At 36.2% G+C, this 22,584-nt stretch overlaps 2 protein-coding genes across 2 annotated transcripts; both read left to right on the top strand.

Annotated features, from left to right (window-relative positions):
* The first annotated feature begins 2,141 nt into the window (after nt 1-2,141).
* On the top strand, nt 2,142-4,138 carry LOC124434813. The gene has a single exon (XM_046984738.1). It carries the CDS (start codon nt 2,262-2,264, stop codon nt 3,477-3,479), a length of 1,218 nt encoding a protein of 405 aa, XP_046840694.1. The 5' UTR covers nt 2,142-2,261; the 3' UTR covers nt 3,480-4,138.
* Nucleotides 4,139-5,314: 1,176 nt separating this feature from the next.
* LOC124434801 lies at nt 5,315-22,210 on the top strand. The gene is made up of 19 exons (XM_046984709.1): nt 5,315-5,335; nt 5,624-5,721; nt 6,326-6,563; nt 7,316-7,578; nt 7,914-7,999; nt 8,878-9,109; nt 9,218-9,533; nt 10,400-10,674; nt 10,950-11,162; nt 11,470-11,612; nt 12,125-12,285; nt 15,867-16,006; nt 17,311-17,501; nt 18,091-18,208; nt 18,287-18,459; nt 19,822-19,959; nt 20,514-20,729; nt 21,360-21,412; nt 21,507-22,210. The coding sequence occupies exons 2-19, from the start codon at nt 5,637-5,639 to the stop codon at nt 22,180-22,182; spliced, it is 3,717 nt and encodes a 1,238-aa protein (XP_046840665.1). The 5' UTR covers nt 5,315-5,335; nt 5,624-5,636; the 3' UTR covers nt 22,183-22,210.
* Nucleotides 22,211-22,584: the final 374 nt, after the last annotated feature.

The raw sequence follows: 22,584 nt of genomic DNA, 5'->3' as shown, positions 1-22,584 counted from the left end.
ATCTATCTATCATCTATCTATCTATCTATCTATCTATCTATCTATCTATCTATCTATCTATCTATCTATTCATCTATCTATCTATCTATCTATCTATCTATCTATCTATCTATTCATCTATCTGTCTATCGTCATCTATCTACTTCTATCTGTCTATCTATCTGTCTATCGTCTATCTCGTCTTCTATCTGTCTATCTATCTATCTATCTATCTCTCGTCTATCTATCTGTCGATCTATCTATCTATCTATCTATCTACTATCTATCTATCTATCTGTCTATCTATCTATCTGTCTGTCTATCTATCTATCTATCTATCTATCTATCATCTATCTATCTATCTATCTATCTATCTATCTATCTATCTATCTATCTATCTATCTATCTATCTATCTATCTATCTATCTATCTATCTATCTATCTATCTATCTATCTATCTATCTATCTATCTATCTATCTATCTATCTATCTATCTATCTATCTATCTATCTATCTATCTATCTATCTATCTATCTTTCTGTCTGTCTGTCTATCTATCTATCTATCTGTCTCTCTGTCTGTCTGTCTGTCTATCTATCTAAAGTGTCATTATGTATTCTTATAAGTGGTGGTCTGGTAACTAAAAGTAAACTTTTTACTTATCCTTTATTAAAGTGACCCTGGATTAGCACTTTAGAGTCAGTGTTTCATTTTGTAATAGTATGACTGCATCATCCGGCCGTAGGTTCATGACTCACATAACGCAATGCATTCCTTTTAAGGATGTTGAATGTTTGTGACTGTTGAAGACAGCATGACGTTTTTTGTCCTGCTGTCAAGCTATTCCCCTTTGAAAATGAATTTTTTGACTATATAAATATGTCGATCTCATTTCGCTACTGATTTTCAGCACTTATTTTAATCACGAAGGCACTGTCCCGTCATTCATTAAGCGTGTTAACTATGTGATAAAGTAGCAATACTTCCATCTCCTTTTCTTATTGGTTTTCACGCCTCTCTCGTTCTATGACTCACCACATCAAATATATGAGCTTATTTTTGGTTCGAAACATAATTTTACATTGAAGGTTTGGAAATTTCGATGTGCGTAACTCTTCTTCCGTTTCTTTTATCTTTTGAATATCGATTATAAATGGGTTTTGTAACGTTACTCACGCGTGGTTTTTGCCGTATAGGGGAGCCATTTGAAGCCTTTCGTGGTAAAGTGTCAGGTTGATTGTTATTGTTATATAAGTCATCAATAGTTTTGTGCTATTTTCATACATATTCTTATAATTGTCTTGATTCACGACTGAAAAAATGCAAGTGATTGAATCTATTTTAACTGAAAACTATAAATTAGGTGTGTCAAATATTAGCGGATTCCTTGTGATTGTTTGCTTAAGAAACTACGGAATGCAAAATAGTTCCTTTAGAACAAGAGGGGACTCCCAGCTGTTCTCAGGGATTCCCCACTGCAAAATTAATCTTCCCCGACTAAAAACATGTGCACGAGTTACAACACACCCCCTTTGCTATACCTCTTTATATTTCAATTGATTTTTATTGACTTATCTTTCAGATGTTAGTGAAGAAATGTCCTAAGTATACACAATGTACGGCAGTGATATGCTTTCGCCTTGCTGTGACTTATTTGACTTTCTTACCAAAAGGTGACGCGTGCATGCTTTGAAGTGTTTTGATAAGTGCAAATAGGGTATTCCCCGATCGCATTATAAATTATTAACTACGCAACGTTTATTATGTTTTTCTCCTAAATACTTCAATGCTAGCGCTTTTTAATGATCGTTATTTCATTATGATAAAATAAGGAGTATTAACTATTTCGTGGAACTTTTCCCTACAATCTTTTGTAAGTTATTTTGAAAATGAACTCAAAGTTGGCATTTAAATAAAATTCACGCTAATTACGTTTCACGCTATTTGAAGAAGCGTGTTTCATAACATGGTTTAAAATAAACCTCTTGACTGTTTTATTGTTACATATTCTTCACGCTAAAGATGTGTTTTCAATGGAATGCGTTATGAAGACGTATGGCAAACGTGCCCATGCATGGTTTACATATCTTGTCTATGATTGGTCGGTTTTACCATTGTTTTTGTCGCATGATGTGAGTATAAAAATGACGAAACTAGGGGAATTTTATTACCTATGCCTAGTTAACTAGCTAAGTCAACGCAGTCGCCTTGAATTTAGTTGATACATAGCGTTTGCCTGGAAACCTCTGGTTCATTTTAGCTTTTGGTGTGTCAATAAGCTTATGGCCGAAGCGAGTTGTTTCAAGATAGTTAAAGACTCGGATTATAAAGTGGAATTTGATCAGAAAAGCGAGATTGTTGAGAGCGATTTAAACGACTTTAATACAATCACTGGTAAACATAACGAAAGTGTAAGCGCCATGTTGGGTAATAATTGTGAATTATCAGACTGGTTTGATGACGATTGTGACTTCTTTACCTGGGAAGGAGACATGAAAGTTGCAGGAAGCGATGAAAATGTTTTTGATGATGCAATAGAGCCATTACGAGACAATCATTTCTGTAGCACAAATGACAGCCTGGACAAGGATCATTTAAATTACAATTACATCAAAAAGTTGTACGATCAGGGACTGATCAGTGAAGACGCTGATCTTCATGAAATTTATGCCAACGGAGAAGATCTAACGGGCAAGAACATTCCTGTTTCAAGCAAGTGTTCGGAATATGCGCCATCAAAAATAGATGACGAACATCTGTCCTCAAGCGACAATGAAAAGGACAATTTTGTAAATAAAACAGAGCATGTTTTACTGTCAAATGCCCAAAAACTTTATAAGGAAACCTTTAACCATTTTTCAGAAGAATTCGACCCCAAAATGTCGTTACGTTTTGGCGGGAAAGGATGCGTGAATCCTGGGGATAAGGTCTCGATGGTCACGACACGCAGTCGACGTAGCTCCCGTGGTGCTTCCGGCGAAACAACCAGAAACATGACAACAAACATCAAGCTGCACAATGGACTTAAAGGCACGCGTCTTTCCAATGCTGGAAGTGTTCAAAAAGTTAAGCAACTTGGAAGGAATCGAGTAAGGTCAAGTACGTCAAGTTCTTCATATCAACTTGACGACACTAGTCCAATTTCAAGTCCTGAAGCCGAAGTACCTTGCGTTTCACCAGTGAACACGGAAGAGTATATCAATGATGAGGATTTGATAGCTCTGGATACTAAGGAACTGAACAGACGAGTGCGACATCTGCAGCCGCGGATTGTCCAGCAGATTAAGCATCGTAGGCGGACTTTGAAGAATCGGGAATATGCCAAGTCTTGTCGACAAAAGAAGATCGACGAAGCCAGCAGTTTACAGCGAAGCAACGGTGATTTGGAAAAGGAGCTCGGTAGTTTACAAATTGAGCTAGAACTCGCCTTGTTTCAACGCGATGAATGGAAAAATAAATTTATGAATTTGTTACGGATGAGGACGGTAAACATCCAGTAATATGTACGAAGCATTTCAAATTATTCTACGGAGAAAAACTAAATGTAGCTGTTAAAAATCTTTTCATAAATATGTTGGTTATATTAGTAAGCGAACGGACGCTCATTTTAAAATATGGAACAGTATGACTGTGTACTATTGCACTTAACCCTCAACTCCATGCGTTGTTTGTTAATTAATTTTTTACCGAACCACCATCTTCCTATATATCTGACATCTGTCAGTTTAGTTTAAACCTGTCACATTAATCCATGTCTAATATACTTCATTACGTACTAGAGCACAACTTACCTGTGTGGAGTTGAGGGATTACTATCTTTATAGTTACCTGTGTATGGGATTTAGTGCAACTAAGCAATAACTGTCTGTATATAGTTGGTTAGCAAGAAATCGCTTTAGAAAGCCCTTTATTGCGGCTTGCTTGTTATGTTAAAATTATTCACGTTATGTTGCATGAGCGAGTAGTATAATTATAATTATTATTGTACACTATAATTAATTATAACTGTAGTATAATTGTAAATTATAATACGTCGTTTCCATTGCGTTTTTATCGTTGTAAATAAGCAGAAAAATTTTGTTGTAAAACATGTTTGATGCTTGCCTAAGAAGGCTATTGTGGAATGTTGAAATATTAAACAATCATTTCTAGCCATGTAGACGAAGCTACTTATTTGAACTTGTCTACCACTCCAACTAAACCACAGTTTTTAACTCGTACAATTTCATTTTTGAACGCAATCAAGTGAACTACTACGTTTTGTCATGACCAATGGGCTTGAAACAAATTATCCTTCTAAGCCTCGAGCAGTAGACCTCAGATTTCATGTTTATGTCAGGCAAAACGATTGTTTAGACGTCTCTTGCCTTGACGCTTTTAAAGGTATAATTTTTTCGATATTGCTTTGTAGGTGTTTATATTTGTGTTTTCTTTTAAACAAAGAACGTCTGTTTTGTAAATTTTGTTGCATCATTAGTTCCAAGGATAAAAGAACGTCTTTCCCAATTTCTTAATGTCGGTTGCAACTGTCGTCCACTATAGTTCGGTCGCCTTAAGCAAAATACCCTGTAAATAATATTAACTATTTTGAGGAACGAGAATTTAACGTTTGGTTCACTTCTAAAAATCCTCTTCATTCTCCCCGTATACGTAAGTTTGTCTGGCTTAATTTGTCAAGAGCACCGGATGTTTTTAAGACCGCTAGACACGTGACTTTGAACACACCAATTTTTAGAGAGAGAAAATGAGAAAGACAGTGGAAAAATGGAAGAATTGATCAGAAGAGAAACTTGGAAGACTGATGTTGGATGCAGACACCCGTCAAAATGAAATGACAATGAAATGAAACAACGAAATCGAGAGTTTTGCAAATAAAACATACCGGTATCAGCCATCAAATACTCAGAAGCGTTGTTTGGCGGCTTCAATAATGTATCAGAAAGAAGAAAGCAATCCTACGTAGCAAGAGAGATCATGGTACTGACTTCGAACAAAAGAGAATGATGCCTTTGGCAAAGACGAATTTTGGGTTGATATGAAAATTTTGTGCGCGAAAAAGAAAATGTGAACTATCAGAAGAATTTTAAGAATGTTACGCTCAACATTGTCACTCTTCATGCCTTAGAACTGTCACTGATGTCTTGGCTATAGTATCGTACTCGTTATTGATCTCCGTGAGGTCACTTTCCCCCAACGGATAAACGTAACCGGTTATAAAATGGCTTTCGTCGTTGCTAAGCAATAAGCAAAAAGCAACATGGCGGTAACAAAAACAAGTTTAAGTTCAACTTAGATGTCTTTTCTTATTTTTTTAAATATTTTTCATCGCTGTTGGGAAAAATATAAAAGAATTAAGGTTTTATATGTTTTGTATTGATTTTATGTGAATTTGATCGAACATTGATGATTTTTGGTACAATATTGTCAACATATAAATATGGTCTCTTGGACCGTAGTACCGGACGTTTTTGTGTTTGTATCTCGAAAGTTGCTGCACATTAAATAGATTGCTTGGCTAAGTTGCTGTTTTGGCTGTGTTTCTTATCGCAGAGAAATGCTACACAGTGCACGGCAAACGTCATTTTGAGTTGTTATTTTTCGTAAGCATAAATGAAACACTGACGCATTTCATACAATATTTCAGAGCACACGTTTTGATGATGGTGATGTCAGATATCTCCCTGGAGCCTGGTGAACATAAGATTACTTTCACTGTGACAATTGCTTGTGCTGTTCAAGCAGGTAGGAGCTTAAAACTCGACTTAGGGGCGGATTACATGGAGATATTTCAGCAGGGTTTGAGCTACCCGGGCTGAAATTTCCGCCTGGACCGAAAAATCTATCATGTAATCATTTCAGCCCGGGCTGAAACCACAGTTTAAAATATTCACGCGTGCGTAACTGCGTACCTATTGCTTATGATGACGATAACAAATTAACGACAACTGGCGATCATGCCTCGGATGATCTTCGTAAATTTCAGCCCTGTCTAAACACCAGGCTGAAATTGCTCCATGCAATCGGCCCCTTAACCAGTTTAAAGATATTAAAAGCTGAGGGCGAATTTTTGAACAAGCATTGCCCCACAGATATGATTAAATTCTGGTACTCTTATACCATGATTGGAAGATATTTTTTGGAAGAGTGCTCCATTAAACACAAATCATACTTGCTTTTGCTTATACGCTTGGTATATTTGTGTGCACCCCCTCTCCTCCACGTAAATCCATCCAAGAGGCCATTTGAAGCCATTTCGAAATCGGAGTAATGATCAATAAATATTTTGAAAGTGTATTTTTCAAAGAACACACTACTTTATAAGTGTATATTTTTTGCAATATTTCAGTCGAAAGTGATGCTCCCGTTTTCGAATCAAAGAAAGGCAGACGTATGGCCGTGTACGAGGCACCCAAACCTCAACAATACTTCCATTTGGAGTACAAGCTGATGCCCGATGCTCTGGAACCGATGAAGACGGACGTTGTGATGTATGGGGTCGCCGCTAAGATTTACACCGATAATGATTCAAAAGTGGTGAGAACATGGAAGGAAGGTGAAAAGATATGGATCGCGTGGACGCAAAAGTAAGAAGTGTGACTACTGACATAGCACTGAAGTAAATGGTTTGAGCCCGGGAGTATCGTTACATGTTTGTAAATGTAGATCGTCCAGGTTGGTATAGTCCTGAGAAGGACTGTTTTTGTTGTTGCTTGACTCTGAAGATGACTACTGCTAAGGTTGTCGAAACGTCAGTCAACAACAACAAAAACAGTCCTTCTCAGGACTATACCAACCTGGACGATCTACATTTACAAACATGTGACATAGCACTGTCCACTTATTTGAGTGCTGAGGTCTATCAGAGCATGCTCCCCCCCCCTCCTCCCGCAAGAAAAGTTTAAATTTCAGCCCTAGTTAAGTCATCCTGCTCAGCCATAGCTGGTTGTTACCTCAATCACGGGCTCAAAATGTGTTCAGTAAAGATGACCGATCAACTTCATTTCAGCGCGGTGAAAGTCGTTTTTTTACTCTTCCCTAATACACGTAACTTGCAGAAAATAACGTGAAAAGCTTTTTTTTGAGACCGCACATTCTCGTGTTTTACGTTCTAAGTTCTCCCCATATGTTATCATGCATCGTATGACTGTCACTAAAGAGGTTTGGGGAAAGACATAAAAATGTAGTCAATTAAAACGAAGGTAAAAAGTGAGTGCGTCAACAAGCAATTTAAACCGTTATTTTGAACCCTGCAATACGATACGCAGCACCATCTAAATTATCGCGGTGGTTTATTTTTTACAACGTGTCACCAATCATTTTACGTCTTCATTTGAAGCGTTTCAGTATGGGTGACGAAGGAATTTCTGCTCAGTGCTTTTGAGCATTCTCTCGATCTTATTATATGGGACTCGAAGGAGAAGGTTTCCACCCGCGCCAGATTTGACCGCCCTAAAGCTTTCAGGTTGCCCGAAGGTCCGGAAAATGAAGAGGTGAATACTCCAAGTCAAAATAACGCAAGCAGCAACGTCAAGGCGCTCGTTCTCAGGCAGTCTATCAGTCACGTGCAACTGCAGTTGAAAGAAAGCCGTCAAAACAAAGGTGGGGACTAGTGGCTACATTATATATGGAGGTTTTGATATGAATGCACACAGTCATCACATGGATTGCATATGCTTTGCGGTCGCAAAGTGCTGCCCAAATTGTTATTTCTAATATTGGTAAAAGTTCTTCTGATCCATTCTGTTCCTTTAATATTTATCTTTATTCATGTTGAAATGTCTCACAATTTTGTTCATTATTAGTAAGTAATTGTTTATTAGTAGTTTTTGTTCATTATTAGTTTATCATTATTAGTAAGTAATTGTTTATTAGTAGTTTTTGTTCATTATTAGTTTATCATTATTAGTAAGTAATTGTTTTTTATCTTTGTCAAGATCGTCTTGCACAAACGGCATCGGCACGAACTTTAAAGGACTTTGAAAATGCGGAAGAACAAAGATCGACCACAGCACCGTCCACGGTACAACAGCAGAATACTGACAAACAGAAAGTCAAGCGAGAGCAAAAGCAATCCCCCTACCTGGATAGATGTTCGTCGAAAACTTCTGCTACCCATTTTGAATGAATCCAGGGGGGGGGGGTAATTGCCTTTGTTTCGTTCAATAGTTGAAAGACGATTAAATGGCGTAGCTATGTTGCTATAAAGTAAATGTTTTGAACCCGAGAGTATCGTTACATGCTCGTTAACGATTTCCGCGCGCATGCTCAATGGAGATAACTTCCTTCTATTTCCTCTTTTTCGAATAACTGGTCATGCAATTTGTTTTATTTCAATGTCAGTTTGGCGCGCGCTTTGTGTCAACTTTTTGCAGATTGTATTTAAAAAATTTACTCTCTACCTCTGAACAGTCGTATATTCTGGAGACCTTCGTTAACCAACTAACGTGGCTTGTTTGTGCGCAAGGCTTAAGAATGAAATTGGATGTATTTTGAGATGTTTTACTTAAGTTGCGGTGCTAGGATCAAAATACATCACGACGCCTCGTTTTATGATTCTGTTGGTTAAAAATTTCTAAAGAATAATTCAAGCTTACGAGAAGAATTTTATATAAAGTATACTGCATTTCAGATACAATATATTCGATATAACTTACTCTAGATTGGCTACTGTTTGAACACAAAGCAACTATCTCTCCTTAAAGTGTAAACATTTTTTCTATATTTTTTGACATTAACTACATTTCATATGTAGAAACTAAATCCAGTTTTAGTTTTTAATCGGCGCATTACACGTAATCACATTTGACACGTGATATCTTATGTCACGTGATTTCTTATTGCACGTGCATTGCGCTGTTCTCAGGACATGTACGACCTTTTTCTATCATATCCATATAGATTACTCTCCAAACACCGGCACCATCCGTTGCAACGAAGACAAGTGAGCTTGCCAAAGTTCAAGTGCGCATGGACGAGAACAAGTGTAGTCAATGGCTGTCCATTGCCAAACTTGCCGGCCTTTCTGAGCCCTTTTCAAATAACGAAAGGATTTTGAGTTCAGATTTTTCTGAGGATAAAAAAAGATCGAGCGGCGAGAAGGAAAAACGAAGGATGAAAATAGATGCATTGGGTAATTTTTTATGAATTATTTTGTGTAATGGCATTTTTATAACGCATGTATAATAATGCTAGCGATTGTAGTAAAGTAGCTAGAACCAGGTTTTTCATTGCCCTTCAGAAATCAGCCAAAGAGGATCGAGGCGAAAATTGAAGAAGGAAGATCAAAAAGGGGCTTTTCTTGCTGCCTATTCGCGGGCTAACGGTATTGCGACGATCAAGATTCGCCTTGCCTTACTTTTTGCAGGCTGCAAAACGGTCACGGAAAGACTAAATGAGAAAGTAAACAGTCTTGAAGATCTCATGGTGTCCGTATCGCTCGACAAACCGTTACTATCCGAGGAGCAGAAGAAGGAACTAAATCCTATGGTGATAAAGCTTTGCTCTGTCAGTAATCTTCCCAATAAACCACTCTCATATAAACAATTGAATGAAAAGTAAGATTTTTTGATTAGCGTTGCCATTGATATCAATATTACGTGCATTGAGCATTTGAAAATTTGAAGCTGGGAAAGGCAATAGGCCGCCATATTCAAAAGGTGATAGAGGTGCTTGCTTTTATGCTTGCTATTATGCCGAGGCAAAATTGTCACGTTTTAACTGCGCATGCTCAACTGTAGAAAATATTTCGAGTGTTTTTTAAGTGTAGGAAACATTTATGTATAGTAACCTAAGATTGATGGTGCGTGTATACGTATTTCGATCTGTTTTGAGAATATGTGAAGCTGCCAACCGTTTTCAAACATCATTAAGTCTTCCAAAGCTATCCATGTGTAAGTCTTGTTAAGTATCACAGAACGCAATGGATGAATAAGGCTACCCCCGGCTCAGCAAATCAAACAAATGGAAGAAAAATGTCAACAACAAAACCCGAAATTAACCAAATTTTTAGAGTAACCCTGTAATACCAGCGACATTTGCTTTTCCTGTGATGAGTTGAACTGTCGAATCTAAATTTTGCAGTTTGTTTAAAGATATTACGATTATATTTTAATGGTCCTCAACTTGTCAGTTGTTTTAACAGTGGTTTTAACGTCCCATCAGTTTCTACCGTGGCAGCCAATGAACATGCTCTAAGAATTTTTCAATGGCCCGTGATTGGTCAGTTATTATATCACGGGTTATAAAATCCACTCAGCTACTGCTGAGGCAGCCAATCAAAATGTCGAAGGGTAATTTGAAAATACTGAAATGACACCAGTTGATTTTCGTGGGGTTAGGTATGGTATTCGTCTAAGTGGGAGGTAATTCTAGCCAAACTTGTTACAACTTAAATCATCGAGTGCCTTCATTTGATTTAAAGGTGCGCACCAGTCTTCGCGCAGTACGAATTTCTAAAGCAACCCTTACATCGAACTTTGGGTTCTCCGCACGGCCGCAATGTCTACTGGGATGACATGAACGTGGTGTTACTGGGTGTCATGGATCAAGGGGAACTTCAAGAGTTCTTAGAGGGTCCGCATCTTCGTGTCGAGGTACACGATAGGGATAGGGACGAGAAAGGGAAAAAATACAACGCGGATTTATTCGGTGATAATCCTGAAGACGAGATGATCAGCAACGTTTGTATTGTGGCAGGTTAGATGTTTTAAACTGGGTACGTAGAGCGTACGATTTTTTAGTTCTATGTAGGGGGTGGCCTGCGTACAGGCAACCCATGAAAACATTAATGTAACTTTTCAACTGTCTGTTCAGTTGCTGGTTAAATATTTAAACACTAGATACGCAAAGCGAAATTTTTGTACAATATAGGAGCTGGCCTGCGCACAGACAACTCATGAAAACATTGATGTATCTTTTCAACTATCTGTTCTATCTATCAATATTTACATTTTCTAATTTCCTATTTGCAGGGCGCCGAACTTTACATAATCCTTTCAAAGGTAAAGATAGAGCTTGGGATCCCTATGGAGTAGCAAAACTGGACCTTTCCCCCCTTCTGTTGGGTCAACGTTGCTTACATGTGTCAATCCCAATCCACAACTGTCACATTCCAGATCCCACAGTGGGACACGATCGACCGGGAGGCTCTGTTGTCGGGCATGCTGGAAGCGTTGACGGACCAGGTAAGTAAGGTTGACTTTGTTTAGCGCTTTGGAGACAGTTATCTATGGGCAAAGTAAAATTTCTTTGCTTCTAAACAATTAAATTACGAGCTCAAGATTTGTATGTCGTTATGAAGGCGAAGTATTGTAATTGTTTTAGCAGAACCCTTGTAGTTTTCTAGTTTTAATGCATTTGTTGACATCGTTATTGAAAAGGAACGACTCTTGCTCAACGCAATTCTTTAAATACTCTATATTTTTACCCGATTACCGTAACATTCGATCACAAATACTCGCTCTTTATATCAAACACAATCTTCCTCAACAGAAGATGAACCGCTGCCTTCGGCGAATTACATCGAGGCGGGCTCAGAGCTAAAGATAAAAGTTGAAGTTGCAACACCGCTGACCACCGTCAACGAAGTGCGCGAGAGAATGGCACATCCTGATAAAGTGGAAAATCGTGAAGAGGCAAGAATTTAGTACAATGTTGATGTAGTCCGTGGCAATAGCTCAAAAAATTAAATATGTCTCTTATAATCCACAGAAAAAGTGCAATATTCTCTTTATAGAGCATGTGAAATGCAATATCCAGACATAGAAATTGCTGCAAAATAGAATGCAACATTTTTTATTTAGCGGTCCTAAGCGATATTTTTTGATTTCCAGCAATTTCATTGGCTGCTTGAGCGGGCGGCTTTTTACGAAAGTTATCACAGCAAGAGTGCATTTTACTATCCAAACGATTTTACTGTCTCAACATCAAGTTGCATCAGGCCATCGGGCATTTTACAACGCGAATTTCTTCACAATAAAAATAAAATAATAACTATGTTATTTACCGTTTAGGTCGTACCGCCCGGAAAAATATTTTCACTCGGTCTCAAAAGCGTCCCTCGGCCTCGGGCCACAACTCGTGAAAATATTTTTTCCGTACGGACCTCCAAACCCGTAAATAACATCTATTTATTTTTTGTTTGCAGTGTCCTTTCGCTCGCTTGATTTGCATATTCGACTACAGCAACGTAGAATTCTTGAAAGAGCTACAAAACGAGATCACAGAGATTAACTCGGCTGCTTTGGAGCTTCATAATTTACCTGAACATATCATCGAGGCTGCTTTATCAACATATAAACTGTCAGAGTAAGTTGATTGCAAATTTGCTAAAATAGGATGTATATTTTTACATTAAGACAGCATGTAACAGGATCAACTACACTACACTACACTGCACTACACTGTACTACACTGTACTACACTTCATTACACATTGCACTGTACTACACTGTACTACACTTCGTTACACATTGCACTACACTGCACTGTACTACACTGTACTACACTTCATTACACATTGCACTACACTGCACTGTACTACACTGTACTACACTGTACTACACTTCATTACACATTGCACTACACTACACTGTACTAGACTGTACTACACTTCATTTCACATTGCACTGCACTGAACTGCACTGTACTACACTGTACTACACTTCTTTACACATTGCACTACACTACACTGTACTACACTGTACTACACTTCTTTACACATTGCACTACACTGCACTACACTACACTACACTGTACTACACTACACTACATTAAACTACATTACACTGCAGTGCGCTACACTCTACTACACTACGCCAGAACCTTTACCACAGTATAGGGAATATTTTCCATAGTGAGCAAAAAGAATGGAAAACATTGAATATTATAACTGGATTTGTTTCAATATGTTTTTCCATAGTGAGCAAAAAGAATCTGAAACATTGAATATTTTAACTGCATTTGTTTCAATATGTTTTTCCATAGTGAGCAAAAAGAATCTAAAACATTGAATATTTTAACTGCATTTGTTTCAATATGGTTTTCCATAGTGAGCAAAAAGAATCTAAAACATTGAATATTTTAACTGCATTTGTTTCAATATGGTTTTCCATAGTGAGCAAAAAGAATCTAAAACATTGAATATTTTAACTGCATTTGTTTCAATATGGTTTTCTATAGTGAGCAAAAAGAATCTGAAACATTGAATATTTTAACTGCATTTGTTTCAATATGGTTTTCCATAGTGAGCAAAAAGAATCTAAAACATTGAATATTATAACTGGATTTGTTTCAATATGTTTTTCCATAGTGAGCAAAAAGAATCTGAAACATTGAATATTTTAACTGCATTTGTTTCAATATGTTTTTCCATAGTGAGCAAAAAGAATCTAAAACATTGAATATTTTAACTGCATTTGTTTCAATATGGTTTTCCATAGTGAGCAAAAGAATCTAAAACATTGAATATTTTAACTGCATTTGTTTCAATATGGTTTTCCATAGTGAGCAAAAAGAATCTAAAACATTGAATATTTTAACTGCATTTGTTTCAATATGGTTTTCTATAGTGAGCAAAAAGAATCTGAAACATTGAATATTTTAACTGCATTTGTTTCAATATGTTTTTCCATAGTGAGCAAAAAGAATCTGAAACATTGAATATTTTAACTGCATTTGTTTCAATATGTTTTTCCATAGTGAGCAAAAGAATCTAAAACATTGAATATTTTAACTGCATTTGTTTCAATATGGTTTTCCATAGTGAGCAAAAGAATCTAAAACATTGAATATTTTAACTGCATTTGTTTCAATATGGTTTTCCATAGTGAGCAAAAGAATCTAAAACATTGAATATTTTAACTGCATTTGTTTCAATATGGTTTTCTATAGTGAGCAAAAAGAATCTGAAACATTGAATATTTTAACTGCATTTGTTTCAATATGTTTTCCATAGTGAGCAAAAGAATCTGAAACATTGAATATTTTACCTGGATTTGTTTCAATATGTTTTTCCATAGTGAGCAAAAAGAATCTGAAACATTGAATATTTTAACTGCATTTGTTTCAATATGTTTTTCCATAGTGAGCAAAAGAATCTAAAACATTGAATATTTTACCTGGATTTGTTTCAATATGTTTTCCATAGTGAGCAAAAGGAATCGAAAACATTGAATATTTTACCTGGATTTGTTTCAATATGTTTTTCCATAGTGAGCAAAGGAATCGAAAACATTGAATATTTTACCTGGATTTGTTTCAATATGGTTTTCCATAGTGAGCAAAAAGAATCTAAAACATTGAATATTTTAACTGGATTTGTTTCAATATGTTTTTCCATAGTGAGCAAAAAGAATCTGAAACATTGAATATTTTAACTGCATTTGTTTCAATATGTTTTTCCATAGTGAGCAAAAGAATCTAAAACATTGAATATTTTAACTGCATTTGTTTCAATATGGTTTTCCATAGTGAGCAAAAGAATCTAAAACATTGAATATTTTAACTGCATTTGTTTCAATATGGTTTTCTATAGTGAGCAAAAGAATCTAAAACATTGAATATTTTAACTGCATTTGTTTCAATATGGTTTTCCATAGTGAGCAAAAAGAATCTAAAACATTGAATATTATAACTGGATTTGTTTCAATATGTTTTTCCATAGTGAGCAAAAAGAATCTGAAACATTGAATATTTTAACTGCATTTGTTTCAATATGTTTTTCCATAGTGAGCAAAAAGAATCTAAAACATTGAATATTTTAACTGCATTTGTTTCAATATGGTTTTCCATAGTGAGCAAAAAGAATCTAAAACATTGAATATTTTAACTGCATTTGTTTCAATATGGTTTTCCATAGTGAGCAAAAGAATCTAAAACATTGAATATTTTAACTGCATTTGTTTCAATATGGTTTTCTATAGTGAGCAAAAGAATCTGAAACATTGAATATTTTAACTGCATTTGTTTCAATATGTTTTCCATAGTGAAAAAGAATCTGAAACATTGAATATTTTAACTGCATTTGTTTCAATATGTTTTCCATAGTGAGCAAAAGAATCTAAAACATTGAATATTTTAACTGCATTTGTTTCAATATGGTTTTCCATAGTGAGCAAAAGAATCTAAAACATTGAATATTTTAACTGCATTTGTTTCAATATGGTTTTCCATAGTGAGCAAAAAGAATCTAAAACATTGAATATTTTAACTGCATTTGTTTCAATATGGTTTTCTATAGTGAGCAAAAAGAATCTGAAACATTGAATATTTTAACTGCATTTGTTTCAATATGTTTTTCCATAGTGAGCAAAAAGAATCTGAAACATTGAATATTTTACCTGGATTTGTTTCAATATGTTTTTCCATAGTGAGCAAAAAGAATCTGAAACATTGAATATTTTAACTGCATTTGTTTCAATATGTTTTTCCATAGTGAGCAAAAAGAATCTAAAACATTAAATATTTTACCTGGATTTGTTTCAATATGTTTTTCCATAGTGAGCAAAAGGAATCGAAAACATTGAATATTTTACCTGGATTTGTTTCAATATGTTTTTCCATAGTGAGCAAAAGGAATCGAAAACATTGAATATTTTACCTGGATTTGTTTCAATATGTTTTTCCATAGTGAGCAAAAAGAATCTGAAACATTGAATATTTTAACTGCATTTGTTTCAATATGTTTTTCCATAGTGAGCAAAAAGAATCTAAAACATTGAATATTTTACCTGGATTTGTTTCAATATGTTTTTCCATAGTGAGCAAAAGGAATCGAAAACATTGAATATTTTACCTGGATTTGTTTCAATATGTTTTTCCATAGTGAGCAAAAGGAATCGAAAACATTGAATATTTTACCTGGATTTGTTTCAATATGTTTTCCATAGTGAGCAAAAGGAATCGAAAACATTGAATATTGTAACCGGATTTCAAATTATTGATGGCGTTCGTCACATGTTTGTCTTGGAGGGCTTACGAACGAAAGGAATCAAACGCTTAGTGGCGATTTTACCTTTTCACAATAATGGTAAGCAAATATTCTTCACCTTTAAGGTCTTTAGTGAGTGTTGCATGATTATCGAACGCTCTAGAAAATTCTGCGATAAATTTAGACGATTAGAATTGTGCCAGGTTTCATATATCTACAAATTTTCGGAATACGTGCCTTTTTACACACACTGCACGATCCTGAAGGTTTATTTGAAATTCTCGACTTACAATTCGGTCATATTTGTGTTGTGATGGTAAAGAATACTTTATCAGTGTTATTGTGGGCACCAGTCGACGTGGGTGTGTGCAGCGTTGTTGGGGAATCCCAAAAGAATGAAACCTATACAGTGCTGCCACTCGTAGGGAAAATCCCCTACAGTAGCGGGATTTAGTGGTTTGTAGGTGGTAGGGGAAACCTACGGGGAAAACTGTAAATTGTAGGGGGATTGTTGGGGGAAAAGAAAATTGTTTAAAAATGACCCTCATTTTTGCCCAAAACACTCTTTTCTTCCTGTGTTCTCATCATTTAGCAAGTGATTGTAACAGAATCTTTCTTTTGGCACATTTTGTGACCATATATGGCAATAGAAGATCAGCAACTTAGATAAACTCAGTGCGTCATTTGCGCCACCTGCATGTCATTACTTCCTACGCCAAATTACTAACTTTGTCGTCTAGATATTCTTCGTTTTCAATGAATCGTTTTTTGTATGCATTTTTTAAAAACAGACTAAAAAATTCAATGGTCTGACTCGTCGTAGGTATATAATAGGGGGATATGTTGCTGTGTAAGGGAAAAGTAGGGGAAAACAAGAAAAATCATCGTAGGGGGAGGTAGGGGGGAAATAAAGTTTTGGTAGGTGCAATGTGCATACACAGAGTGGCAGCACTGATCCTATACAAGTCTTCGGATTTAAACATGGCGAATCAAGGCACTTTTGTTACTCTTTTTAAATCCAGCGCAAATTGCGTCAACCTTTTACTTGGCCAATTGTTTAAAAAGTTTGTGCACATTTCCTTTGGTAATTGTTACCGACCGACCACACTGCCTAGTAAAGGCTTAAGTGAATCCAAATTCGACTGAATCCAAATTCAAACGATTTGTCTTGGGCGCTTATGTTTGCTAGAAAAAAAAGCTATGCAAACATTTTTTCAATGTTTCGAGTGAAAAATCATCGCGGAATACTGCACAGAACGACATTTTCTTCTTTTAGTTTCATTTCGCGTAAAATGTTTTCTATTTGCAAGTAATCTTTTGTGAGTGTATATTCCGAATACTCGGTATTTTATGAAGCTCATAAAATAAAGTGTATGATTGAATCTTGATCTTCTTAACTACAGACGATGAAACGGTGAAGGCTTTATTCAAGTCAGATATGTGCTTCTCGGGGAGGTTGTACGTTTCATTGGACGTCGATCTTTGCCGAGTTCGTCTTCACGACTCTTTGACGAACATCATGCAAAAACCGTTGTTATACGTTCGTGATATTGTACCAAGACCTTGCTTTGAATGTTTGAGTAGACTTGATCAGGTTAGGCTTTCTCTTAGTTTGACTGATTTACTAAATTGCATGACAAATCTAACTGTTTTTTGTTCTGTGTTCATTTATTGTCATTCATTCTATTGATTGGTATAAATATATATATAAGTTTGAAAATTGGTAATCCAGGCGTTTAATACATAAAAAATGAAAGTTTCTCCAGATTGTTTAAAATTATTTTACTGAACTCAGTTCATTTGCTCACCAATCTAAGTGTGTATCTCAGTACTTCTCCTTACCAATTTAAATCTATATCTCGGTCTTTCTCCTTAACAATCTATGTCTCCTTTCTTACCTATTAAAGTCTTCCGCCTGACCTATCTATATCTTCTTCTTTGCGAATCTAAGTCTATAACTCAATACTTGTCTTCACCAATCTAAGTCAATATCTCACCTCTTTTCCTTAAAGTCTATATTTCAATTCTCCTTACCGATACGTCTGTCTATAAGTCCCTACAAGCATTTCTGTCCTTCTCTTTAGCAAAGTTAGTCTTCCTCTATACCAATATAACTTTATATATTTGTCTTTCTCCTTTCTGTTTAATTAGTCTTTTGAAAATTATGTTTTGAAAATTTCCAGATTCTCAAGGCTTCAAAGCTTCGTGATGTTGTTAAAAACGATCTTTTCCCAACCACGGATATGCTTTTATCGGCCAGCCGTGAGTTTGGCGTACCATTGACATTGGAAGATTTTGGAGGTAAGAGATGGGATAATGATGTACACATTGACTGAATTATTTAGCTCTAATAACTTGCCATCTCCTATATGTCAACAGAAGCGGGACAGCATTGCATTGATGAGTTTGAAATCGAAGGGGACAATTTTCATGAAGTAAACGAACAATCTCGAAAGAGACAGTGGACGCCATTGAAACTGAGCAATCCAGAATATTTAGAGTTCTTGAAGAATCGTCGAAACAGTGATCGCAATTTTATCATGGAAAATGTTGTAAGTATATTTTGCTGTTCATTATTGTGCTCCTTCACTGGAAAAACAATGAGTGGAATAAATTTTCCAAAGAAATTTATAATAATTTTCCCAAAAATATCCCGTTGGGGTAAAATTGGTTGGTATTACCCTAACATGCCATTTGAAAAGAAGTCAATCTTCAGCTTAAAGTGCCTATGACCTGAAAATTTTTATGTTTGCAATGACCAGAACTTTTGAAATGACAGTATACTTTCTAAAACAGTTAATGCATATCTCTTTTTCTTCGCGAGATATTGAAGTTTATGTTATTTGCATTTCATCCAACTTGTGACGTCATATTGCAGAATGAGTTCTAAAAATGTTTCAAATACTCTGTCAGTTTTCTGAAAACTTTAGGCTGATACTAATAGGCAGCATTTTATACCATCCAACACGTCACAACAAATGAAAGTATGTCCTTGTGAAGTAAAGTATCGTTAAATATACCTAATACTACTAGTACTCATTATGCACTTGACGTCATAAGTTAGATAAATCGGACATAGCATAAACCTTAATATCTCGAGAATTAAAAGTGATATGCATTGACTGTTTTAGAAAGTACACTGTCATATTAAAATTTTCTTGTTATAGGCACTTTAATAGATGATCTATCAAAGGCAGACTAGTTTTACAGAACTAGGCTCAAGATGATCTTGTTAGAATTTTGTTTTTTTAAACAGCGATGGATTTAGGAGGGAGGGTTGTGGTGGAAGTTTTCACTCCTCCTAGCCTTGGCTGGATGGTGTATGAGTGGTGGGGGTTTTCACTCCTCCTAGCCTTGGCTGGATAGTGTATGAGAGGGGTGTGGTGGAGGTTTTCACTCCTCCTAGCCTTGGCTGGATGGTGTATGAGAGGGGTGGGGGAAGTTTTCACTCCTCCTAGCCTTGGCTGGATGGAGGTGGTGGGTGTTTTCACTCCTCCTGGCCTTGGCTGGATGGTGTATGAGATAGGTGTGGGGGGGTTTGCACTCCTCCCAGCCTTGGCTGGATGATGTATGAAAAGGGTGCCGGGGGGTTTGCACTCCTCTTTACCTTGGCTTGATGGTGTATAAGATGGGGGGAGTTTCACTCCTCCTAGCCATGGCTGTGGTGTTTTGGAGGGGTGCATTGGGGCTTGTACACCCAACCTTGGCTGAATAGTGTATGGGAGGGGTGAAAATTTCCATAGTTCAACGATTAGCGTTTGATGAAGCACACTTTCAAAAATCTCCCAATCATAAAAAGGTAACAGAATGTAAAAAACAAAGTTTGACTTGGTTCTGAAAAGCATCGTGGATGACGATGATTTGAATTGTATTTCAGTTCACTCTTTCCTTATTTTGTTTTTCTATCATTACAGCTCAAAATTCATTCAAACAGCCAAAATAAAAAGCCAGAAACAGTCACTACGTGTGACAGCGCTGCTCACAATTACAGCATTCAATCTTTGAACTCCACAGAACTTTCCAAACAGAAACTCAGAGACCTTCTTAATGAGGTACATGGTTTGCATTTGACCATACAGTTATAGAAGTTTTGTTTGTTTTGTTTCATGAAATATAATTAAAACTTTTAAATAAAATTAAAATTTTAAATTCATAAAATTAAAACCAATGAAATTAAAACTTTTGACTACCTCATGACAAACTTTTAAGTTATAAAAAAAAGAACATACAAACGATATTCACTGTTGGCTAAAATTATGTGCTAATGGACGATTGTTGTTATGAAATCCTTAATTGGATCACGAAACTTAGTCTTGACCTTCAGTTAGCTTCAAGTTTCCTCATCTTTACCACAGTTAGTATTTACTCCATTGCACTGGTTTACATGCTAAGGATATTTTAAATTATACTTAGTCTTGATTACGAAAGCGTCAAGTTTCCTCATCTTGACAAGTGATGCCATCTTCACAAGCACTCTGTTGCACATATTCTCTTCCCAACACATCCATGATATTTTGATGTTTATGATGGAGACTTTACGAAATCGTGCATCATATGATTCTGGCATTGAAAGAATGAACTTATTTTATCAGTTCCTTTCATTTAGGATCCAAAAGGTGCTTACACATATTGTCCAGACTATAACTCCGCAAGCGTAGAGTTGTCCGAAAAAGTCTCTGCGGACATTCAAATAAGAAGGGATGTAGAGAAAAAGAAATGGCTTACATCTGTTGGTTTCCTGACATTCTGTCCAAGAACTGCCTTGGAGTCGAACCGCCATCCCCTTCAACCTGATAAATCACGCATCGCGGAGCTAAGCAAGGTAAACATATTGAGGGACATTTGTGGATAGATTTCTCTGTGTTTTAGTGTTTTCAGAGATTTGATGTGTGGGTTTTCCCTTGGTAAAATCCCTTTTATACAGCACCGTCACTAGAAGGTTCATTGGGAGAGGAGGGGGTATTTATTCATCTATTCAATTGTCTCTCACTGATTTCTTTTGAAAAGAAACTAATTTTCAAAAGAAAGCAGTCAAGCAAAGTTGAATATATAAATAAATACCTCCCCCTCCCCCAAATCAAATTTCTAGTGACGGCCCTCCCCGTATAATCAATTTAGTATTGCTGTTTTTTTCACATGCTCGAAAGCTTTAAACACGACATCAACCTATATGTTATACATCCGTGTGAATCTGTTTACAAACGCTTTAATTTTAATAAACTCGGCGCAGGCGCACTATACTTGCAAATAAACGCCATTTTGATGTAAACAGACAGGAACTCTGACGAATAACTGAGTTAAGTAGATGAAGGAGAAAATGACAAAGATCTCCGGAAATTTTGTGCCTTTGTGAATTCCATCGGTGAAATATGTTTACTATTGCGTTTTCTTTGTCGAGATTTAAAAGCTCCAAGTATACCGAGCAATTTCTCAAAAGCGATTTTTTCCATAGCCTTGGAGAGAGAATGTACTTCATGGAAATATTTTGAAACCGACTGTTGACCGGTAAGAATTCTTCGACATTTTTAATGAAAACTATAAATGAACAAATGTCTTGAAAATTCGCATTTGTTTAACTGTCAATATTTTTGTCACCAAGCACTCAGTTCCCATGGAAACACCGTGACAAAGACATGGACACGATTACCCGTGTTCCCGAGCTAAAGTACATGAGCTCGATCCACCTGTTTGGAGAGACCCGCGAACGGGAAAAGCGTGATGCGTTTGACAAGGATTTCGAAATATGGCAATCGAGGTTGGCCGTGGATGACGTACGCTTCCGAACCCATCGATGTCTTTTGTCGACGGAATTGAGGGAGCGAGGCAAGAAAGCAGCAAATTCGATCTCAAAACTCGAAGACATTTTGAAAGACCGGCCACAAAAATTCTCCCTGAAGGAGAAGAATTTGAAATTGGAGAAAATACCACCTCTGAGCACATTGAATGGTGAAACAGGGAAGCTGAGAGTGGCCGAGGAAGTTAAAGTGGAACATACAGGCGGATTTTTACCGGGGCCACGGACGGAAAGAAGTTGGTTGATGGAAGGGAACAGAGTTCCTACGTTAACTGATAATGATAAAAAAATTATTAAAACAAAAGATGAAGATTTCAGGTACAATTGTTATTTTGATAAAACAGTCATACTGATTACGCTAAGTTTCCAAAACACGGTACCGAAACTTGATTTCAGGCAGTTGCAGGATGGGTCAGAATACATTAAGGATAATATATATTTTCATATTAAAACACTTGAGAACGAATTCTATGATGAGTAATTCAGAAATAAATATTAGAAATTCCTAATCAACAGCGTTTTTAAAAAACTGTTTCAAATTTAAAATGAGCTTCAAAAATATATATGACCTACCTTAGATCCGCCACTGGTTTCTGGTACAAACCATTTTTTAACGATTGGGGTTTTGTTTCGAAAAGTAGAGAAATGCTCTGTTTTTTGAAACAAAGTTTGGGTAACAATATTTTGGAAACGTGTTTTTGCATCTTGTTTCAGTGTATGACCTGCTCTGCGACAAAATTTTTCTCGCAAGATTTTTTATGTAATTCTGATTCCCCCACGTTTTATCTTTGTAGCCATTGTGGGGGGGGGAGTTCTTTATTGTATGAAGTGGGCGATCGAAAGGGGATTTCCAGAAAACATTTCTATTTCATGGTGATTTTGG

This window comes from Xenia sp. Carnegie-2017, unplaced genomic scaffold (genome assembly GCF_021976095.1).
Source record: "Xenia sp. Carnegie-2017 unplaced genomic scaffold, XeniaSp_v1 HiC_scaffold_14, whole genome shotgun sequence".
NCBI classification, from domain to species: domain Eukaryota; kingdom Metazoa; phylum Cnidaria; class Anthozoa; order Malacalcyonacea; family Xeniidae; genus Xenia; species Xenia sp. Carnegie-2017.
Note: the sequence above shows the minus strand (reverse complement) of the source record. Positions and strands in the feature narration are given on the sequence as shown.

Coding starts and splice junctions, on each gene's coding strand:
- LOC124434813 (XM_046984738.1), top strand. CDS start 2,262: ATGGCCGAAGCGAGTTGTTTCAAGATAGTTAAAGACTCGGATTATAAA.
- LOC124434801 (XM_046984709.1), top strand. CDS start 5,637: ATGATGGTGATGTCAGATATCTCCCTGGAGCCTGGTGAACATAAGATT. Junction 8,000..8,877: donor CGACCACAGCACCGTCCACG/GTACAACAGCAG, acceptor ATATCCATATAG/ATTACTCTCCAAACACCGGC. Junction 9,534..10,399: donor TATAAACAATTGAATGAAAA/GTAAGATTTTTT, acceptor TTTGATTTAAAG/GTGCGCACCAGTCTTCGCGC.